Consider the following 20,000-nt stretch of genomic DNA (forward strand, 5'->3'; position numbering starts at 1 on the left):
GTCATCTTCATTGCATTTATAACTGCTACCGCCTGCTAATACCAAATCCTATCCCAATACACTTTTGATGGGTAAGATATAAGGAAGTCGTTGACAACCATCACTTCAGACTGGGCAAATGTTTTCTTTATATCTCCTGCATATACATGTATTTAGGATGACTTTCCAATGTTAGACTCTCGGTCAGGTCAATTCATTTCTTCATTTCCCGGAGAAATCGCTTTATTTCAGTGCCGTGACGTTTATTATCCTTCACTTCGAAAGAAATAATTGAATTTATGAACAGATGGTATGTGACGGTTAATAAAAATTGGGTTTTCGCAAATAACGTTACAGTCACATTAGCTAGGGGAATTAGGGTAAAATTGTGCAAATTAGTGATGAAAGCACCAAATTTGGTACAAAGTAACTTGAGACCACTACTAATCGATGTTGATATAGAACCACATTGAGAAATTCCTCCAACAGTGTAAAATAGGGAGATGAAAATCCGCCTAGATGAGCTATATTAAAACAAAGGGGCGTAATCCATGAACTATTTGTTGACATTTCGGCGCTTTAAAAATATATTATTTTTAGCCCGTGTGAGCGGTTGATTATTTTGGTTTAAATAATTATAATTGTTAAAAATGTGACTTTATGTGATATAGGAACCGTATGGGCCGGTAGTATAGCTTTATTTTGAGGACTGGAAGGGGGGTGGTGGGAGAGGAGGAGATGGTGCTGGTGTCAGTTTTACTTGTTTTGTGTTGGTCGTCATCGTGGTGAAGATGATGGTGGAGGTTATGTTGGTGATAATGATGATGATGATGATGATGATGATGATGATGATGATGATGATGATGATGATGAGGTTATTATGGAGATAGTAGTATTGATAATGGTGATGGGGATGATGATGAGGTGGTGGTGATCGTGGTAGCTATGGTGATGATGATGATGATGATGATGATGATGATGATGATGATGATGATGATGATGATGATGATGATGATGATGATGATGATGATGATGAATATGGTAATGATGAGGTGGTGGTGGTGATAGCGGTAGTGATTATGGTGATATTGGTAACTATTAATTGCGAAAATGAAAAACTTTCTTGGTGACGTATAATAACATTTTTAGATGATTAGGATCCAACAAAAATCATATTTATTAGACAAATGACTGTGGAACACATTTTTCTTGGGAGACTTGAGAGAATTCAATAGCAGCCTTTTGTAGTTTATCCTGATCTCTTTGAATTATTTTAACGGCGCAAGTTAAAGCCAATATCTCGTTGTCAGCCTTTTCAATGGCAGTGTGTTCAAGAAAACCATATGTTGTCTTATTGAAGGTTAAAAATGTTTCCTTTCCTGAGGTTAGCTGTCGAGGCCTGGTAGGACCGGCTGGAGTCTGTCTCTGAACCTGATTGGGTGAACATACGACTGGGTGCAACCTCTTTCACAGCATTCTTTGCTATACATCTTGATTAATTATGACAATTTATGGACTCTCTCTCTCTCTCTCTCTCTCTCTCTCTCTCTCTCTCTCTCTCTCTTTGATCTGTTCTATACTTGAATGTTATATATATATATAGCATGGCTCCAGAAAGGAGAGCTTTTGTGAAACACAACGAATAACAACTTGCAGCAACCTTGCAAGCACGAATAAACAACTCTAAACAGATGTTATATTATTAGACTTCAGTAAATCATTTGATAAAGTCAATTACCATACTCTGGTTATTAAACTGCGGAGATATGGAATCATGAGTAACACACACGACTGGGTAATGGATTTTCTCACTAATCGTAAACAACTGAAAGAGCAATGTCAGAGTCAGCTCCAGTACTACAGGTGTGCCCCTAGGTACCGTACTGGGTCCCCTCTTGTTCCTTATCTACATCAATGATTTGCCTGAAAGATTGTCGCTAGGAACTCAAATGAGACTGTTTGCGGATGACAGCCTTTTGTACAGAGCAATAAGGCATAAGAAAGACTCAGAAATTCTTCATCGGGACTTTGATTCCAGAAAATTACCAACAAAAGGAAGATAATACACAATACACCACAACTCACTATAAGAAGTCACCAAAGCAAAATATCTCGGAGTAACGATAAACAATCGCCTGACCTGGAAAGACCACATTGCAAACATATTCAGGAAGGCAAACTCCATCCTGGGATTCTTGAGAAGAAACTTCTTCGGCTACAAAGTAACCATAAAAGAGAAATGCTATAAAGTTTATGTTAGACCAACACTCGAGTAAAGCGGTAAGGTATGGGATCTCGATCACACCTCCGAAATTAGGTAAATAGAATCAATCCAAAAAAGCTATAAAATTCGTTCAACAAAATCCTCAAACAAATCAAAGCCATAATATATGACACCCCATTTGGTACGATTGAAGGAAAGGAGAGAGAAGAATAAACTAAATGCATTTTACAAAGGTCAGAAAAACTAGGTCAGGTGTCAGTACACAGTCTCCAACAGAACAAGAGGCTACCTGGCAAATTTATGTTGCCACAATCTAGAGTAGACTACCATCTTCACTCGTTTCTGCCCTCAACTATAAGACTTATGAACAATTTGGATAACTCCCAGAAAAACAATTGGGAATGCTGCTGTTGAGACTTCCACTAGGAAGTTTCAGCTTGAAGAGGAAAAGAAAAAGAAGAAGAAGAAACAATTTCAGCAACAGCAAAACTAGAACTTTGTTTGTTTTGGTAATATTCAGATTTTTTTTATGTTCATAAAACGGACATGACAAATCTTCTGATAATGAACTTCCTGACTTCCTGCGCAATCAAATCACCATTTGAGAACATGGAGAGAATCTGGACATCGTTTATAATTTCTTCAGCCACGCGGATATTTTCATTCATGTCTTTTGTCATTATTGAATGGAGGGAAGCTTCATCTTATTGTTGCAAAGCATACAATGTGTCCTATTTCTTGTGATAACGTCATCTGAGGGAAAACGCATATTCTGTCTCCTTGGACAGTGGGATGATGAGAGATTGTCTAGAACAGGATAATTTGACACGTTTTCTTGTGATTTCTCATTTTTCACAGCGAGCCTTCTGATTTGTTTGTGGCCGTATATCAAAGCGACATAATTTGTGCCAGTTGGTATCATTTTGCTTCAGGACCTCCAGTGTATCCTGAGAGCGGTCTTCAACAGACAAATCTAGCTTGTCACTATCATTTTCTAATTCGTTAAAAGTCTTAACACCATAGCTGGTAGAACGTTACGCTACAAAAGTCACGTACCACAAAAGTCACGTACCATTGACCCCAATATGTCGCTTTGACAGAGCTGGGCGTTCTAATTTTTTTTTTTTTTTTATCTCTTGACAAATGAATCATTTTGACCAATCCACCTCAATACTGCATTTTGCCATTATATAATTGTTAGTAGTTAGTACAAGATTTAGTACATTGTCAATGCCATGATTTAATGGTGTAGTTACTTGATCACGGGATTGTTGGTGATGGGGATGAGGCGATGTTCATGACGGTGATGTTAAAGATGATGATACGGACATTTTCAACCTGAAATTTGATTTAAACCATACTGTTACGCAAACCACAATAATAACATAACTGTATTGAATTAGTGTGACACATAAAATTGATGCTTAAGCAATATCTAGGTGCTCGGTATGCTGTTAATGATGATGACGATGATGATGATGATGATGATGATGATGATGATGATGATGATGATTATTATTATTATAATAATCATAATGTTGTTATTCCTTTCTGGCGGAGTTATATAATATTATATCGTCTCATGACTTGTATTTTGACGAAGTAAAGTCATATCATCATCTTTAGCAGCCCTTATGATGGAGGTCTAAACCAGGATATGCTTCTCCTTCGCAAACTTTATTTTACTCGGCGTTGCGCTACTTTTTTGTGATTCGGCTGATAACCGTCTCCAATGAGTTGTGTCCACCGGATGTGAAGTTTGCTCTAATGTGAAGGATGTCAGTTTTGTGACTTACGTCCCGAATTTGCATGTTGTCTCTAGTGCCATCTGTAGGCTACCTGCAGATGCACAGACGCCACTGTCGTTTACCACTGGTTGGTTGTTGTTGTCGTTATTATTATTATTATTATTATTATTATTATTATGATGATGATGATGATGATGATGATGATCATGAAGATGATGACTATTATTATTATTATTATTATTATTATTATTATTATTATTATTATTATTATTATTATTATTATTATTATTATTATTATTATTATTATTATTATTATTATTATTATTATTATTATTATATTATTATTACTATTTATTATTATTATATTATTATTATTATTATTTATATTATTATTATTATTATTATTATTATTATTATTATTATTATATATCATTGTATAATAATAATAATAATAATAATAATAATAATAATAATAATAATAATAATTAATAATAATAATAATAATGATTATTATTATTATTATTATTATTATTATTATTATTATTATTATTATTATTATTATTATTATTATTATTATTATTTTGAATCCATTAATATTATTATTATTTGTTGGCGAATCTGTGTTGTTTTGAATCGAGTCAAACACAGCGTGACCTTTGTACACACTACGGATGAAATATAATTGTCGTCTCTGTCTCAGTCGATTGCCGGCTTCGTACCAGTGTCAACTTTTAGATTGTTATTTTCTATAATTGGCTCTTTGTGAATCGTCCACATTATGATATACTTTTGATTTTCGATACTGGTCGAGCCTTTTGTTGTCTCGTTGACGTTGGGAGGGGGGTTCCTACGATGGCTATTGACGGACGTGGACTGGTGATAGGGTCCGGTCGGGACACACGTGTCAACAATGGAGTCGACGGGTATAGATAGTATGCGCTTGGCTAAGAAGCTCACAACATTGCCATCCGAAAGGATAACGGACCAACACGCAAAACTATGTGTAACCTTGAACATTTATAGTCTGGTTAATACAGATTAGTGAGAATTACTCATAAACGCGAATGGCGAAAAACAATAACAGATACCTGAGTGACGTTAACTTCATACTAACTATAACGAGAGTAGTTCTTGATTGACTGTTACAGTCGATGTTGTACGATGTTAATTCGCTATAAAATACATACTTTATGTTACTTCGATGGAAAAATCATACAGATCGTACATATAATTTGTAATGAAACTTTTAAAATTGACTTGCTTAAAAGTCTGCTGTAAAAGGGCACGTCCACCGGTTCACATAAATATTTGAATCTTATTTTAAAACTAATTTAACGTTTATATGGTAAGAAGGGGGTGTGTATTGGAGGAAAGAATGTAACAAATCTGAGGTATGCAGATGATACGGTTCTACTGGCAGAATCTGAACATGAACTACAAGAATTACTGGATGTTGTAGTCAGGAGTAGTGAAAATATGGGACTGGAACTGAATATATCTAAAACAGAATGTATGACGGTATCTAAAAATAATAACCCACCAGCCTGTGTAATAACAAGCAGAGGACAAACAATACAACAAGTTGAATGTTTCAAATATTTAGGCTTCAATGTAACATCCAATGGAAAATCAGATTGTGAAATAAAGAAAAGAATAGGTATGGCGAAGAATGCATTCAACCAGCTGCATACAATTATGAAAAACAGGAATATTAGCATGAAAACAAAAATCAAAGTCCTGGATTGCTATGTACTGTCTGTGCTGCTATATGGTTGTGAGAGCTGGACCATAAACAAGACCATGGTTAAAAGACTGGAGGCAGTGGAAATGTGGTTTTACAGAAGAATGATGAGGGTGTCATGGATGGAAAGGAAAAGAAATGAAGAAATTTTAGAAATGGCCAACAGAAAAAGATCACTGATAACAAAAATCATCAAACGCCAAATGGAATTTTTAGGACACATTATCCGCCACCCTGGTTTGGAAATACTCGCCTTGACTGGAAAGATGAATGGAAAAAGAATAAGAGGAAGACAAAGAATAACGTATTTGAAAGGGATAAGAACTTGGACAGATGAAGCTGAGAAAGGTGGCGCTGCTTTAATAGAATTGGCAAGAGATAGATCAGCTTGGCGGAAGATGACCTCCGACGTCTGCTTCAGATATGGAACTACATGAGATGAGATGGTAACAGTAGTGTGGATTTTATCAGCCTTTAGTTAAACATTGTCACTGAGATAAAGATTTATATCATAGCAACTCTTATGATTGCAAACATCGCAAAGACTTCCTAGAGCATTTTATAGAGAATTAAGAGGGATCTAAGGAAAACACTTGAGATTTAGACCCAGTAATCTATTAAAATGGAAATGGCACTGCGCATGACGGAAGTCGTCGTATTTTAACAATCGAAAAGAGGACCACCTCCATTTGTTTGGAGTCCCTTCCTTTAAGTTCAATGCTTTAACCGGACAGGTATCAGTTGCTTTCTAATCATTGAATAAGACACTCGTATATTTGCAAAGTATTTTTAGTTATACCTCTCAGACCGACGTGCACATATTAGCAGGTCTGATCATCTGACCCAATAATGGGCTCGTTTTGATTTTGTTGTAATTGACAATATTTTGCCTTGGGTTGAGAGTATTTCCATTACAACAATGACACCATACCAATTTGGGTTATCAGACCTGCAAAATAAGTGCATTTAGTCACAGACCCATATACCCAATCACTGCTTGGTTGCCCACTAACGTCTAGATATTTGGTTCCTTCCTCATCTGCGGTTTATACGCAGAAATTCATTTTCAAACAAACGCTGACGAATAGTGCGAGTTTGAAAGTCAATTTCATGTGTCAGAGAGGTAGCCCTTGATGAGAAAAATATACCAGTCAGTTGATCTTTCTTGATATTATAATACACAGGCCTCCTCGTAAAATCGAATAAAAATCTCTGTCACAAACTCACTACCTACCACAACATGATCAATAAGTCACGCTCATGCTTCATTGTTGAGATGTGGCATGGTGACAGTTTGTTGTTTGAAGACGTTAGATAGAGGGTTATTTTTAATGTCTCACAATGTTCACTAAGACTTGTAATACGTGTTCTTCCGGAAATTTCCTATTTATGTCTTTTCGTGTCCTTCTTGGCCTAATTTGACGTAGCCTCCCAAATATTTCGAAGTAACTCCTTTCTGGTTTTAATCTCTGCCATATTCTTGTTAGCTCAATACAGAAAATCCCCGGAGTTCGAAATCTATTGAGCCATTATTAGAAAGTTGAGACATTTTGCCTCAAAATGCTTAAAATGGAATACTGAGAGTCGTACATTTGCATTTTTTCCCTTTTTATTTCAAATCCATCGAAATGGACGCAATACAATAATCCCTCAATTTCAACTTTTTCCCTCTCCTATTCCATGTTCATAAATCTTAATTGAAAGACGGAATATGGAAATGGATACATCAATGTTATTCAACTTTTTTTTCGCTTCTCAAGTTAATTATTGTTGTTTGTTTTTTAAAAACTTTTAAAAAGAAATATAGCGCAATATTCCCTAAACGTGATTAAAGCGCTTTACAAAGGGTCTGTGACCAACGGCAAAGGTAAATTGTAGAACGAGACTTGAGGCCTGTTCAGCGATATTATTTTTTTCCGACAGAGACAACGATGTTAACGACCAGTACTCATTTTAACACCTGAGTGTGGTGAGAGGATAAATAATAAATAAATAAATAAATGAAATTCCCTTTTTGTCATTCCCAAGGGGAAATTTGTCTTTCGGGTCAATTCCAAGGGACGACTGGAATAACCCAGGCGTCAGCCGCAGAGCAGCGCCGCAAAGTGAGCTAGGGCGAGGTGACTTGCTCAAGGCCACACAACGCAGCGGCGGGTGATTGAACTCGGTACCTTTCGGGTAGGAAGCAAAGACCGTACCACTGAGCCACCCTGCCCCTTAATGTAAGTAAGGAGCCTTTTCCAAGGGCTCAACTATACGCTGAACGAAGCTCGAACCCATGACCTTCCGATCCTAAAGTGACTGTCAAACCACAAAACCACATAGCCGTATAATAGAGAACCAAAGAAAAAGCAACGATAATATATACATACGTATACACAAAAGTTGTTTCTGCACAAGGCATCTAAAGCCCAATTTATTTGTGCTGAATAGACGAAAATTCCCATTGTGCTATGCGTGCTATATTATTATAACTGTTGAATAATTTTAAAAAAATATCGTTCCACAGATACAAGTGTGATGAAACAAACTATGGGGAATACTGTCGGCCAGGTCGGAGTTGTTGTTTCTAATATTATCATAGTAATGTGTTAATGCAGATGTAACTGCTTGAAGATCAAAGAAATTATTGTTATTTAGAAATGTGTTAACAATTGATAACCATTTAACAAATGTTGGAATTATTGTCATAATGACGAAGAAGACAACAATGATGATGATGGTCGTGTCAATGATGATGATGACGATAATGTTGATGACGATGATGATGATGATGATGATGATGATGATGATGATGATGATGATGATGATGATGATGATAATGATGATGATGATGGCGATGATGATGATAATGATGCTGATGATGTTGAAGATGATGATGATGATGATGATGGTGATGATGAAAATGATGATAATGATGATGATGATAATGATGATGAAGACCACATAGACACAGTATCACACTAAAAGTCCACATAGCCACATTATCGCACTACAAGACGACATGGCCACATTATCACAAAACAAGACCACGTAGCCACAGTATCACAGTACAAGACCGTATAGATAGTTCGAAGATGACGTCACTCAGGCCTTTGTTATTGTTTTTACCATCCGCGTTTGTGAGTTGTTCTCACTAAACTGTATTAACCTGACTATAAAAGTTCATGGTTACACAGAGTTTGTGTGTTTGTCCGTTATACTTCCGGATGGCAATGTTGTGAACTCCTTGGCCAAGCGCATTCTATCTATAGACGATGTATCACACTGCAAGATAAATGGCCACAGTATCAAACTACAAGACCGCATAGCCACGGTATCAAAATACAAGACTACATAACAACAGTATCATAATAATATGAAAATATAGCCACAGTATCACACTACAAGACCACATAACCTGGGTATCAAACTACAAGACACTATTATAACCATAGTAGCACACTACAAGACCACACAGCCACGGTATCAAACTACAAGACAATATTATAACCATAGTATCACATTACAAGACCACATAACCATAGTAGAACACTACAAGACCACATAACCACAGTACCACACTACAAGAGCACATAGCCACAGTACAACACTACAAGACCACATAGCCACGGCATCACACTACAAGACCACATAACCATAGTATCACACTAGAAGACCACATAACCATTGTATCACACTACAAGACCACGTCAACATAGCCACATTATCACACTACAAGACCACGACCACATAGCCACAGAATCACACCACAAGACCACATCGCCACAGTATCACACTATAAGACCACATAGCCACAGTATCACACTACAAGACTACACATAGCCACAGTATCACACTACAAGACTACATAGCCACATTATCACACAACAAGGCCTCATAGCCACAGGATCACGCTACAAGACCACAAGGACACAGTATCACAATGCAAGATCACATAGACACAGAATCACACTACAAAACCACATAGCCACGGTATCACAATACAAGACCATATAACCACATATCACACTACAAGACTACATAGCCACATTATCACACAACAAGGCCTCATAGCCAGAGGATCACGCTACAAGACCACAAGGACACAGTATCACAATGCAAGATCACATAGACACAGAATCACACTACAAAACCACATAGCCACGGTATCACAATACAAGACCACATAACCATAGTAGAACACTACAAGACCACATAGCCACAGAATCACACTACAAGACCACATAACCACATATCACACTACAAGACCATATGGCCACAGTATCACACTAGAAGACCACACAGCAATATTATCCCCCTATAAGACAATATAGCCACATTATCGCACTACAAGGCCACATAGCCACATTATCGCACTACAAGACGACATGGCCACATTATCACAAAACAAGACCACGTAGCCACAGTATCACAGTACAAGACCGTATAGATAGTTCGAAGATGACGTCACTCAGGCCTTTGTTATTGTTTTTACCATCCGCGTTTGTGAGTTGTTCTCACTAAACTGTATTAACCTGACTATAAAAGTTCATGGTTACACAGAGTTTGTGTGTTTGTCCGTTATACTTCCGGATGGCAATGTTGTGAACTCCTTGGCCAAGCGCATTCTATCTATAGACGATGTATCACACTGCAAGATAAATGGCCACAGTATCAAACTACAAGACCGCATAGCCACGGTATCAAAATACAAGACTACATAACAACAGTATCATAATAATATGAAAATATAGCCACAGTATCACACTACAAGACCACATAACCTGGGTATCAAACTACAAGACACTATTATAACCATAGTAGCACACTACAAGACCACACAGCCACGGTATCAAACTACAAGACAATATTATAACCATAGTATCACATTACAAGACCACATAACCATAGTAGAACACTACAAGACCACATAACCACAGTACCACACTACAAGAGCACATAGCCACAGTACAACACTACAAGACCACATAGCCACGGCATCACACTACAAGACCACATAACCATAGTATCACACTAGAAGACCACATAACCATTGTATCACACTACAAGACCACGTCAACATAGCCACATTATCACACTACAAGACCACGACCACATAGCCACAGAATCACACCACAAGACCACATCGCCACAGTATCACACTATAAGACCACATAGCCACAGTATCACACTACAAGACTACACATAGCCACAGTATCACACTACAAGACTACATAGCCACATTATCACACAACAAGGCCTCATAGCCACAGGATCACGCTACAAGACCACAAGGACACAGTATCACAATGCAAGATCACATAGACACAGAATCACACTACAAAACCACATAGCCACGGTATCACAATACAAGACCATATAACCACATATCACACTACAAGACTACATAGCCACATTATCACACAACAAGGCCTCATAGCCAGAGGATCACGCTACAAGACCACAAGGACACAGTATCACAATGCAAGATCACATAGACACAGAATCACACTACAAAACCACATAGCCACGGTATCACAATACAAGACCACATAACCATAGTAGAACACTACAAGACCACATAGCCACAGAATCACACTACAAGACCACATAACCACATATCACACTACAAGACCATATGGCCACAGTATCACACTAGAAGACCACACAGCAATATTATCCCCCTATAAGACAATATAGCCACATTATCGCACTACAAGGCCACATAGCCACATTATCACAATGCAAGAACATGTAGCCACAGTATCACACTTCGAAACCACATAGCAACATTATCACACAACAATGCCTCATAGCCACAGTATCACACAACAAGACCACGTAACTACAGTATCACACTAAAAGATCACATAACCACAATATCACACTACAAGACCACATAACCAAGGTATCACATACAAGACCACATAACCACGGTATCAAACTACAAGATCACATAGCCACAGTATCACACAAGAAGACCACATATCCACAGTATCACACTAAAACTCAACATACCATATTATCGCACTACACGAATACATAGATACAGTATCATACAACAAGACCACATAGCAACCCAAAAAACAAATCGTAATGGATACATAACTGAGCAATATATTTAAAAAAGAATAGAAACGACTTTAATTTTCAGCGCTATCTTCAATCTTTTTCTCCCAGGTAGATCAAGAATGAGTACTCAAAAAAAATTGCATCTTAAAAATTTTGGCCAGAAAACTCGTCCCCAAAATATCGATCACTAAAAATAATCCTCATCTTGTCGAAAAAAAGCTGACAAACCTGGAACATCGAAGGACACGTTTTATGATTTAAGCAGTTTTGAAAGTTTTAACATGATGAGAGTCACTTTAATGATAAGACAGTATCAAAGCTAATTTTCTACTTCATACATTGGGTTTTCATTGCGCGGCTATGTGATCTTGTGGTATCACACTCGCTTTCGGATCGGAAGGTCCATGGGTCGAGACTCGCTCGGCGCATAGTTGAGTTCTTGGAAAAGGCTCTTATTTTCACATTCTCTCATTCACCATACTCTTGTGTAAAATGACTACCTGGTCTTTAATAGCGTTGTTTTTTTTCGGAAAAAAATATAATATCGCCGAACAGGCGTCATGTCTTATTCTACATGTTACGTGTTGCTGTTGGTCAGGAGCCCTTTGTAAAGCGCTTTGAGCACGTTTAGTGGATATTTCGCTATGTAAAAGTCCAAGTTCAAATGTGATATGAAAAACAAACAGCATTTTCAATGATAAAGAGTTGAAGTTGAATAAAGTAAAACTTCAATCAATTTCACGACCGAAAGCACCCCATCGTGGAATCGATCGAAGACGCTTACTCGGTGACTTAATAACAGATTGGATGTTACTGATTGATCTTGTCTGTGACTAAATTCACATCGCTCCGGCAACCGGTCCCTATCCATAATAATTTTTTGAATATATGAGTGGGTTTCGTCACCCTTTATATAACCGAGTAGGCCTTACTTATAACAAATGAATTTTACAAACGGCTAAGAGGGAGAAAATAAGGGGATTGAAAACAAGCCCTGTTATAAACGGGTCCCTGTTAAATCAGGACCTGTTATACCGAGGACCACTGTATTTGATATGTGCGGCTTTGTAGTTTAGTTGTTCAGCTCTATCGCCGACACTGCAGTACTATGGAAAAACATATTTTTAAAGTTTTGGGCAGAAATCGATCAATAAAATGATCTCACCCTGTTAAAATCTTCCAAATCTTGGACTTCACACACAGTATTGAATAAGTGTTTGTTCAGAGTACGCTAGTACAGATACCGAGTTGAAGTCTCACAGCGGAGAAAAATAAAATTTCCTTGTCCTCATTGACTCACCATACTAAAATGTAGACTAGGTATTTGGCTGGTTACAGCACTGCCTGGATCCAAAACAAAGCAATAGCACCTTACAGAGGTCATATTATTTTTTTCTAGATATTAAGTATTTTTCTCGCTTCAGACCCATTGCAAAGCGCTTTGAGTGTATGTTAAGGATATGAAGTGCTATAACTGTAATTTGGTTTTAATCATATGATCATGATTTAATTTTCTTTTTACTGTTGTCAGAACCATTTGCAGATCAAACAATTGACTGGGATCAGCGAAAAGAATATCAGCTCTCCATTCAACCCAGATTTCTCAACTGATTCTCCATTCATTGAATCCGATGACAAAGATTTAAACACAGGCAAAGGTTCCGTTCAACTTTCAGTCGTCAGTAAAATAGATACAGTTATTAAACGGCGTTTTGATGAGAGAACTGCTTTAAGAAATAAGGTGTGCAGCAAAGAAGATTATAAGGGTATGGTTGCAAGAAGCTTAAAAGGTCGGATCAGTTCATTAGGGAAAAATCGAATAAAATGGTGTCGCATTCCAAAAGTGGGTACCACATACCTTCAAGGTCTGGAGAAACGCGTACTTCGTACCATGGCCAAAAACAACGGGGCTGTAACAAAAACAAAAACAATGATCATGGTACGAGAGCCGTATTCCCGTCTCGTTTCTGGATACATCGGAAAAATCGTGACAAATCCTCCCTGGCAAAGATCTATTGGTGCCGCTATTACAAAAAAATTTCGCCCGTTGGCAACCGCCAATGCAAGGCGATGTGGACATGATGTAACCTTTCCTGAATTTCTGAAATATTTCATCGAAGCTGAGAAGTCAGGATGGATGAGAAACATTCACTTTGTTCCAATTTATAAACAATGTAACCCTTGCTCGTCTAACTACGATTTTATCGGTCATCTAGAGACAATAAAAGATGATTTATCGTATGCTTTAAGGACAGTTAATATTTCTATCGATATGGATTTCAGCGACGAGGAGTCGACAACGAAAGGGAAAGCAAATTCTATTGTAAAACACAGGGAGAAGATTCTAAAATGTGAATCTATGTGCTCCGCACTCAGTAAAGTATGGTGGTCTTTTCATGCTCGGGGCCTCATATCTACCGATATTCCATTCCCTTTAAATGAAGAAAAATGTAAATTAATTAATACAACCGAATTTGAAAACTTAGTTTGGAACGCTCATACCCAATCCACGGGACGAGTCAATAAGTCTAAACAAAGGAGGGACACTCTCATTACCTTGTATTTGCAAGCGCCGTTAGAAGATAGACTTAAAGTCCAAGAGTTGATGTGGAAAGATTTTGAAATTTACGGATACGATCCACAGCCAGATGATCTCTTTCCGGAATTGAAAGGCAGCAAATTATGATGAACCACTTCGATTCCATGTTTTACCACATGGTGATTCACTTCTTTGGGAACGTTGTATGAGACTTTTAACTAATATTCTTGACGAAATATAGATACTACAGACGAAGTGTTCATATTTCATTGATCACCGTTTGCATACCAATATGTCATTTTATATCACGATTTAAATGGCTCATATCATTGGAAATAGTGTTATTATTGACAAAAATGTAAAATTCAATTTAACTTAAAGACCAAAGTAAGTAGAATCATTACGTCATTTGTCCTGGGCCAAATTTATAAAAATGCTCAATTTGCTCCCGTTTTGGCTGGTAGATATTTTATGATCTCATTTATGATATCAATGCGAGTGCATCGACAATACACGACTCTTACTCTTTTGTCAATTTATGCGCTCTAGCATATAATAGCACATTTAATTTGCTGTAATGATCTCAAAACAAAGCCCTATACGTTGAAAAATAAAATATTTAAGATTTTGACCAGAAAACTCGTCTTTCATGAGGACCATGCATGCAAACCAAGCTGTCCCCCCATACTAATGTGGTCCTTAGGAAGAATGACATTTTGGATATGGACGACCTGTACTTATTTGCAGGTCTGATAAGCCGAATTGTTATGGTTTCAATAGTGTAATGGAAATACTCCCAAACCAATGCAAAAAGCTGTCCATTACACCGTTGAAACGAATACATAATTGCGTCCAGTTGTCAGACCTGCAACATTTGTTCACGGATATGGACATACAAGATACAAGGATTAGTTACTTAAATTAACAATGGAATAAATAGGCCAAAGGTACCGGGTTCGCACTATGTGGTCTTGAGGGAGTCACCTCGTTCTAGCTTTCAGCGCCGTTCACACAGAGATCAAGAGTGATGTTCATCATTCGAAAATAATGTCCCTTATAGGGATTAACGATTTATTAGTTATTTAAAAACTGCTGCTGGGGGCATAAATAAAGTACAATAATTATCACCAAAGAAGAAGAAGAAGAGGAGGAGGAGGAAGAAGAAGAAGAAGAAGAAGAAGAAGAAGAAGAAGAAGAAGAAGAAGAAGAAGAAGAAGAAGAAGAAAGTGGAGGAGGAGGAAGGGAGAAGGAGGAGGCGGAGAAGGAGGAGGAGGAGGAGGAAAAGAAGGAAAAGAAGGAGAAGAAGAAGACGAATAAGTAGTAGTAGTAGTAGTAGTAGTAGTAGTAGTAGTAGTAGTAGTAGTAGTAGTTGTAGTAGTAGTAGTAGTAGTAGTAGTAGTAGTAGTAGTAGAAGAAGAAGAAGAAGAAGAAGAAGAAGAAGAAGAAGAAGAAGAAGAAGAAGAAGAAGAAGAAGAAGACACCGGCGGCATACAGGCATACAGGTAGCTCTTATGGTTTGGGAAAAAAGTATTAAAAACTCTAAGAGAAATATTGAATCATTGATTTAAGCGCTTCATGGTGCTAATATAATATCGATTATCGATTACTAAATATGAATTTCATTATCCTTATTGCTATTATTGCTTTGATTAGGTTGACTATCTTCATCGGTATACCATAATGGCGGAGTATTTTCCACAGGGACTCTATGTGTAAGCTGTCAAAGGCTTTTTCAAAATCGACAAAAATGGTGTAGAGGGGGCTGTTCCATTCAATGCTTTGCTCCAGGATTTGTCTCAGGGTAAATATGTGGTCACTACATGACTTCCCTTTTCTGAACCCTGCCTGCTCTTTTCTAAGAATGTTTTCAATGTGAGGTGAGATTCTTTTCAGAAGGATTCTATTAAAAATTTTGCTCGTTACGGACAGGAGTGTGATTCCACGCCAGTTAGCACAATTTCCTAGGTCTCCTTTCTTGGCTATTTTATGGATGATGCCTTTCTGCCAATCCTCTGGTATTTCTTCCTTTTCCCAAATGTTGGTGAACAGTTTACTGAGAATTTTGGACATTTCTTGCGAGTTCGCTTTAGCATTTCCGCAGTGATTTTGTCAATACCTGGGGCCTTGCCATTTTTTTGTTGTTGTATTGCCTTGTGCACCTCATGCTCAGTGATTGGACCAAGATTAACCTCTACGTCCCTTTCTGCTTCTGGGATATCTGTGTAAGAAGATGGGTCTGGTCTGTTCAGAAGGTTTGCGAAATATTCTCTCCATCTTTCAATTTTCTCCTTTTCGTCTGTGATGACACTACCATCTTGGGATTTTAATGGTTTCTCTTGACCATAACTTCTGTTTCCCGAGAGCTTTTTTGTGATTTTGTATAGTGTTTGTGTGTCGTGTCTTACAGCTGCATTTTCTGCTTCAGTTGCTAAATTTTCTGCAAAATCTCTTTTGTCTTTCCTTGTGGATTTTTTCACTTCTTTATCCTTCAATGAGTATTCACTGGATAGCCTTTCTTTCAGTCGGGGGGATTTAGCGTTCAGGGGATTTAGTTTGATTAATGAGCTCCCATGACCTTGCTGATATCCAATTCTCTGTATTGGATTTATTGTGTCCTAAGTGTTCAGTGGCACTTTCCTGCATGACGTGGTTGAAATCTTGGATTGTCATGTTTGTAATATCTTGTATTGCACTGAATTTGTTTCTGACTGAGATATTGAAATTGTTTTGGATATCTGGGATTTTCAATTTATCTGTGTTGAAACGTTTCTCCTTCTGTTTTGCTATTTTTGTTTTCATCAATTTAGTAGAGATTTTGGCTGTGACAAGATGGTGGTCACTTCCAATGTCTGCCAATCGTCTATCGTCTAAGTAAGTAAGTAAGTATTATTATTATTATTATTATTATTATTATTATTATTATTATTATTATTATTATTATTATTATTATTATTATTATTAATATTATATTTATTAGTATTAATATTAGTCTAACTATTATAATAATGACAATTTGTATTGCTATTATTATTGTTATTATTATTATTATTATTATTATTATTATTATTATTATTATTATTATTATTATTATTATTATTATTATTATTATTATTATTATTATTATTATTATTATTATTATCATTATTATTATTATTATTATTATTATTGTGAGGCTATGTGGTCTTGTGGTATGACACTCGCTTTCGGATCGGAAGGTCCTGGGTTCGAGCCTCGCTCGACTCATAGTTGAGTCCTTGGAAAAGGCTCTTTATTTACTCACATTGTCTTACCGCACTCAGGTGTAAAATGAGTACCTGGCTGTTAACAGCGTTGTGTCTGTCCGAAAAAAAAATTGTAATATCGCCTAACATGCGTCATGTCTCGTTCTACTTGTTACGTGTTGCTGTTGGTCAGGGAACTTTGTAAAGCGCTTTGGTCATTTTTAGTAGATATTGCGCTATATAAAATCTCAACATTATTATTATTATTATTATTATTATTATTATTATTATTATTATTATTATTATTATTATTATTATTATTATTATTATTATTATTTTCATGACCACCACCACCACCATCATCATTATCATCATCATCATCATCATCGGCCATAATCATCATCATCATCATCATCATCATCATCATAATCAGTAGCAGCTTGGTGCCTCGGTTATTTGACAACTATAAAGTTATTTAATATGAAATGCCTAAATTTCAATAGACTTCTTTAAAAACAAGAATTGTGTGTATCGTTTTTTTAATGTCGCCGCTGTCGTTACTTCTTTCAATCTCCATAGTGACAAATTAGGGAGCAGGCACTAGTATAATATTAAAATCTAGAAAGGTATGAAATAGTGCCAGAAAGAAAAATACAAGAAACAAACATCTCAAAAGGTCAGCCTGCCTCGAATGGAGGTCGATCTCAGGCCTCCTCATTACAGTGGAAATCTGAGGTTTGACCTTCCATTTTAGGCAGGGTGATTTTATCTTTGGACGATCGTTTCTTGCATTTTTGTACTGACCGGTAATCAGGAGGTCTGAGGTTCGATCCCCATCCAAGACAGGCTGATGTTTTGAGATGAATGTTTCTTTTATGTTTCTTTATGCTTGTCTGACACTGATTCATAGATACTTTTTCAGATTTCGATCTCCATACAACAAACTTTTATTTTCAATTCGATCAGAAATCAACAACCTCATATGGATGGTTCACCCAATATTTCAGCTTGTTATGTTTCTCCAATTAGGAATCTTTAAAAAATAAATAGAAAGCTGACCACCCACATCAACTCTCAATGTCAATGATAGACAACTATAGTTTCACAACGGCTTGGGACACAACCGGACTGTTTTGTCCCGTCCCAATAAGTGCGGTAGGTTTCTCTAAATTATATATGTTACAGATTTGGGACAGGACTGTCCCAGGACAGTCCTGTCCTAGTGCGGAAGGGGTGTAACGCCTCCAAAACTAAACGGGGATTTCTGACCTCAATATCCCCCCCCCACAAAAGACCTTGAACTATGGAATGAATTGACACAGGCGATTATAAAGAGGTAGCTGATGAGTCCTGTATGCGTGATAAGGTAGCGAAACGCCATAAAAGGAAGAGGGTGTATTTACAGGCATGCAGAAAGCTGAGGAATTTAAGGTCGAGTCCTTGAAAAATGCTCATTACCCACATTTTCTCATCATACTCATGTAAATGTAATATCTGCCATTTAACAGCCTTGAATCTTTACAAAGTCCACAACAGAGTGGATTGGTAGTGTTGAATTTAACAGATAAAAGTTATCGAATTTAACTTCATTAAAGTATTTACTAACTACTAAACATAACCTCACTCAAAATATTAAAACTTTAAACTGATCGCCAATCCATATTCGGCATCTCATGTATCCTTGTTAAAGCGATCATCCAATCTAATGTATCCATGTTGAAGTGATCATCCCATCCTATGTATACATGTTTGTTTACAATTGTACACATTTGAACAAAGAGCCTTTTCCAAAGACTGAACTATTCGCCGCTCAGAGCGGAACTCAAACCCTAGACCTTCGATCTTAAGGCGAGTGTCATACACTAGACCACATAGCCGCACACTTCTATGGCCCGTATAGCATTGTGCCCCGGCTTACAATGAGTTCCTGGAAAAGCGTCTGTACTCTTTTGTGCAAAATTACCCGGCCGGTAACGGCGTTGTCTCTATCTATTAAAAACTATGTAATAGTGCATTCCAGGTCTCTTCCTACATCTTAATTTGGCTATTGGCTTGGGACCCCTTATAACGTGCTTTGAGCATGTTTATTAATTTTGCGTTCTATAAAAGTTTATGAAAATGCGTTGCCATTCGGTTTCATTCCTCCAGGCAATTAATAAACAAGTCGACTTATACATATGGTCACGTAGTTAATTCGTATAGAGAAGCATGTCGGCCCTGATATTGAGCAACCACACCAAGAAATAGAGTTAACCACATTCTCCATTAATTATAGTTGGGTCAGCGAATACAATTAGACCCATTAACAGGGGTAGGATTTCTTTAAATTTTGCCTATTTTAATCAATTGATTATACATTAATATTCACTCTGCGTAATGTGAACAAAGCATTTCATGCTTCCTTTGATAAAGTATCGATGAATATTTCGAATTCTCAGTCAATTGTATAAGTCACACCTGTGCCATAGTTGATTAATAATTCTGATATATATCT

The 20,000-nt window shown here is 37.0% G+C and overlaps 2 protein-coding genes across 2 annotated transcripts in view; both read left to right on the top strand.

Annotated features, from left to right (window-relative positions):
• Nucleotides 1-15,731, top strand: part of LOC144962844 (carbohydrate sulfotransferase 10-like) — an 18,825-nt gene extending 3,094 nt beyond the window's left edge. Inside the window, exons 2-3 of the mRNA XM_078896169.1 lie at nt 8,202-8,245; nt 13,278-15,731. Of these exons, the coding sequence (XP_078752295.1) occupies nt 8,202-8,245; nt 13,278-14,432 (1,199 nt within the window). The 3' untranslated portion in view covers nt 14,433-15,731. The remainder of the gene's footprint in view (nt 1-8,201; nt 8,246-13,277) is intronic.
• Nucleotides 15,732-16,030: 299 nt separating this feature from the next.
• Nucleotides 16,031-20,000, top strand: part of LOC144962845 (carbohydrate sulfotransferase 8-like) — a 15,946-nt gene continuing 11,976 nt past the window's right edge. The window contains exon 1 of the mRNA XM_078896170.1: nt 16,031-16,086. The gene's annotated coding sequence lies outside the window, so the exon portion shown is untranslated. The remainder of the gene's footprint in view (nt 16,087-20,000) is intronic.

This window comes from Berghia stephanieae, chromosome 1 (genome assembly GCF_034508935.2).
Source record: "Berghia stephanieae isolate SIO BIC M18660-M18661 chromosome 1, UCSD_Bste_1.3, whole genome shotgun sequence".
Lineage (NCBI taxonomy): Eukaryota > Metazoa > Mollusca > Gastropoda > Nudibranchia > Aeolidiidae > Berghia > Berghia stephanieae.